Below are 4,800 nucleotides of genomic sequence, written 5' to 3'. Positions count from 1 at the left end.
TCTTCCTCTCCAAAATTGTCTTCCCAAAATTTCATCTCAAACAAATCCTCTGATTTTCAACAACAAAATTCTAAATCTGTACGTTTCAATTGGAGCCCTTATAGGATTATTCCTCCCAATAGTTTATGTATTCGAAGGAATTTACGAGGGCGATAAAGAAGGTATCAAAGCAGCATCACCACATGTTTTCTTGCTTGTCAGTCATGTTTTTATGGAAGGTGTTACTTTTAATGGTATATTTTTGTTGCCCATAAGAGTTTTTGTTCTGGTTTTATATAATTCGAGAACATTAAAGCATATACAATGTGAAAATAAAATGGATACTTCAATTTCTTGGGGCTATTATGACTATTTCTTTCTATATGACCAAGATCTCCACCGCGATAACACTTGTTCGTCATCTCCAATTTCATTATTGGTGACTCTCCGGTCGTCGGAATAATAAAAGACGGAAAATTTACAGAAGGGGAAAAGAGAAAAAAGAATGGAAAAGGGAAGAGAAAAGGAAATTATTAAAGAAAAAAATAATTATTTTTTATAATAAAAATCAAAAATTACGTGGCATTACATGGCACACGCGTAGTGCTCACTCTCCAATATACGTGTGGGTATGAGTTTTTAAGAGGTTAATAACTTCACTTTTAAATAGTACAGGAGGGTTATAGGATCCCGCAAAATATAAGTGTGTAGTTAAGATTTGAGGTAAAGATTGAAGGATTTTTTTTTTTGACCATTTTCTCTTATTTTAAATTATTATTTCATATCGTATGTACAAGTGATCCAAAATAAAGTATTCAAAAAGAAATGTTAAATAAAGATTGTCCTCAAAATGCTCTCAGACAGATATCCAAGAAGTTGGATATTTTTGTAGTAGCAAAAGGTCAGATTCTTTTAAGGTGGCACGTGGTGTACACTAGCTATTTTATAGCATCAAAAAATAGTTATAATACAGTTGCAAAGATCTGCTACTACTTGATCCAGATCTCTCCTTTTCTCCCTCTCTCTCTCTCTCTCTCTCTCTCTCACCTTCAAACAAATCAGCTACACACATCCAGGTAACATCCTTGTACAAATCAAATCATCTCCCATGTTTAAATTTTCTTTACTTTCTTCAAAAATTTGCATTTGTTGTGTGTAATATTGATGATGTTTGTGCTTATTTATGTGATTGATCAAGAATTGTCTTGATTTGGTGATGTGGGGTTGTTGAAACTTCCATAAATATGTTTGATATTGGTGCTTATTTATGATATTGATCAAGAATTTACATGATATTGTGAAGTGGGGTTGTTGAAACAAGGACATAAATATGTTTGATTTTCTTTTTGATGTGTTTATTTTACCTACCAAGATGATTTGTCCTGTACGGGGTTGTTTGGTTCGCGGACTAAGTTATCGTTGGACTAATAATCTTAAGTTTGATGGCATAAGGTTTGATGTTTCAGGATTAATCTGCGATAAAATTTATATTATGTTTGATTGACAGTAAATTTATAGTCTTGGAATTATAATCCTTGGACTAATAATCTCAAGTTTGATGGGATTAGGTGAGATGTCCCATGATTAAGCTCGAGATAAAATGTATACCGTGTGTAGAAGATTGCTAATTGTTAACCTGTGGGGCCAGATTAAGCCTGGGATGAAATTTATAGCCACAGCATAATGTTATCCCAGGCTTAATCTGAATAGTTATCTATCTTTTATCTAATCAGATGTGGGATGAGGATCGAAATTATGCTTGATTTGGTGCTATTAGTTTTTCTTTTGCCCTTGTTAATATACTCCCCCAACCCCTATTTGTAGTAAAAAGGAACTTTGTAATGGAATCGCGTAGGTCCAACGCAATCCTCCTAACAGATAGCCAAAGATGGGCAAGGACCATTTGGTTAGTTAAACAATGTTGATGTTGAAGTAGAAAGAAGGCTAATAAGTAGGAACATGAATCGGGGAATTCTAACTCTGAACTTGTCCCTGAGACTTCCTTTTTATTTGGTAGGGCATGCTAACTTTGAGTCAGTAAGCTCGTGATTTAGGGCTTAATTAGGCCAACTTCAGGTGAAGAATTGTTAATGATGAGAGTCATTCTCATTTGCTTTGGGTTTTCGTGATCCCTTTTCCCACCCTTAACCCCGACAACCCCCCTTGAAAACACCTAGAATAGAAGACTCATGCTTCGATTGCTTCCCTACTTGTCTCTCTAGTGATCGCAAGACCAGGCTTCTTTCCAGCCATGTCGTCAGTTGATGATGTGCTGTCTTGTGTATTTTAATTTTTTTTTGCTGCCTACAAGAACTATAGTACTTGTATTATGACCACTTTAAGACCAATTGAACATGTACTAGGTTGTCGAAAAGCACTTGCTAAGAGGGGAAGCCAAATTTCATAATGCTTATACCATAACAAAAATTGGCTTAGCCTAAAAACAGGATCATGGCACCAGCTTGTGGTAAAAGTGATAAAGTTTATTAATAGATTGGTTGATAATAGTAAACCTTGGAACCTAAAATGAGATAGAAAGTACTAGTACCAGTGAGAATCCTTTCGACAACAACATACCCAATGTATTTCTACATAGTGGGGTCTGGGGAAGGTAGAGTGTACGCAGACCGTGCCACTACCTCAGGTGAAGTAGAGAAGCTGTTTCCAATAGACCCCTAGCTCAGGACCGATAACAATATAACAAACACAAAACATAAATGCAAATAAACTAACACTCCTAGCTAATACAAGAAACAATACGGCCACAAGATAATACTATAAACTATCTATTCGAAATCATAGATATCACTCCAACACCACGAACAAGAAACCCCAGACACAAACAAAGAGGAACCCCAGACACAAACAAAGTACTCTCCTCTACTGTTACCGACGCACTCCTTACCTCCTAACCCTCTACCCTAAACTGCGTCCTCCACACCTTCCTATCAAGGGGCATTGTCCTATTGTAAGCTGCAACTGCTCCATATCATGCCTAATCACCTCCCTCCAATACTTCTTCTTCCTACCACTACCCCGCCTTAAACAATCCATAGTGAGAATCCTTTCTTATTACAAAAAATGTGGTGCTGGTGATTGAAGTCTTTTCTATAGTTGAGTTTTTCTCTAGCTGGACAGAGTATATTAATTAAATTTTAGCTGTTGTGATCTTTCTCTTCGTCATTGTCACAGAAAGTTAAGGGTGTTGGTTGGTGTCCTATATCTCGTATATTAATCTAATGATAATCTCATGAATGCCATTTATGCAAACGTCCTACTATCTCAATTTTGACTGAAGTTATCAGAGATAGAGTTTTCACACAAGTAAGTTTGTCCTGCCACTAAGGTCCTTTCTCCATGTTCCAAATTTGCCCTTCTGTCATTTCTTCTTTGGTTCTCTCTGACTAGAACTTGTGAGCTAAATCTCTTCGGCTCCAGGTAAGTCACAAAAAGCTCTAAAGCAATAATACTATCGTTATTCGTTTGCTTACCCCTGTAATGCACGTTGATGGTTTAATTAGTCCAGCAACCTAGCATGCCACTAACAATATCCACAAATCCCTAACATTTTGGAATTAATCCATAGGGAATTTAAGTGTTATGTTAACACTATCGATAGAAAGACATCAATTTTCTTGTATTCTAGCTTTTTTTGATCCATACTAGCATTCAACATTAAGAAAAATGATCATTTAAGTGATGCAGACTAAAGGAATCTGGTTTCTTTTCTTAACACAAGTAATACAAATCTATCTTTTATTCCTTGTAGGTGTTTTACATAGGATGGCCTTGGTCACCACTGCTGAAGTTTGCGATGCAAATCCACAGCTCATTGTGAGTGGTGAACTACGTGCACTGCAGCCAATCTACAAAATATATGGCAGGCGCCAAGTCTTCTCTGGACCTGTTGTCACTCTGAAAGTATTTGAAGACAATGTTTTGGTTCGTGAGTTTCTCGAGGAGAAAGGTAACGGGAGAGTTCTTGTTGTCGACGGGGGTGGTAGTCTGAGATGTGCAATTTTGGGTGGTAACCCTGTGGTACAAGCTCAAAACAATGGATGGGCTGGGATTGTAGTAAATGGTTGTGTAAGAGACGTGGACGAAATCAATGGTTGCGATATCGGAGTCAGAGCTCTGGCTTCTCATCCGATGAAAGCCAATAAGAAAGGTATTGGAGAGAAGCACGTTCCAATAACCATCGCTGGGACTAGAATCTGCGATGGTGAGTGGCTTTACGCAGATACCGATGGCATTCTCATTTCAAAAATGGAGCTATCTGTTTGAGAAAAATATCCCCATGCCTAAGTAAGTGCATATCAGTTGTGAACTACTTTTTTCATGGAGCTTATGGTCTATAACTAGTGCTTTACATGTATGGGAATCGCGAGCTCCGTTAATCTATTGTATGTTGTTTTACTTAATTTTACTCTATTTTGCCTTAAACATGGTTTCTTCAGAAATGCAAGAGGTAAAGTTGCGTATAATAGACTCTAATCTAACCCTTTCCCCGAACTCTGCACATAAGGGGAGCTTTAGTACCTTTTTATAGCAGTTGATGAGTAGTTCATAAGGAATCATGAAAGTGATTTCTCCATGGTAACGCTCTTATAAATAGTTGAAGTTTCTAAACATTTACAAGTTGAGCCATTTTGGACCAACTTCACACATACATGTATGATGTTTGGCGTGCCAAAACCTAACTTCAAATAATTTGTAAGCAGGCAAACTTCCAACATATGCGTCTAAAGGTCGAACTTTTGACAGTTTTGTCTGAAGTTGTAGGATTATTGGCAAGAAAAAATTGAGTAACTGAACTTTAGA

The 4,800-nt window shown here is 37.0% G+C and overlaps 1 protein-coding gene across 1 annotated transcript; it reads left to right on the top strand.

Moving 5' to 3' along the window:
- Positions 1-779: 779 nt before the first annotated feature.
- On the top strand, positions 780-4,463 carry LOC107870528 (putative 4-hydroxy-4-methyl-2-oxoglutarate aldolase 2). Its single transcript, XM_016717088.2, has 2 exons — positions 780-1,055; positions 3,749-4,463. Exon 2 carries the CDS (start codon positions 3,763-3,765, stop codon positions 4,261-4,263), a length of 501 nt encoding a protein of 166 aa, XP_016572574.1. The 5' UTR covers positions 780-1,055; positions 3,749-3,762; the 3' UTR covers positions 4,264-4,463.
- Positions 4,464-4,800: the final 337 nt, after the last annotated feature.

This window comes from Capsicum annuum, chromosome 5, assembly GCF_002878395.1.
Source record: "Capsicum annuum cultivar UCD-10X-F1 chromosome 5, UCD10Xv1.1, whole genome shotgun sequence".
NCBI classification, from domain to species: Eukaryota; Viridiplantae; Streptophyta; class Magnoliopsida; order Solanales; family Solanaceae; genus Capsicum; species Capsicum annuum.
This window is presented reverse-complemented; position numbering and strand designations above follow the sequence as displayed.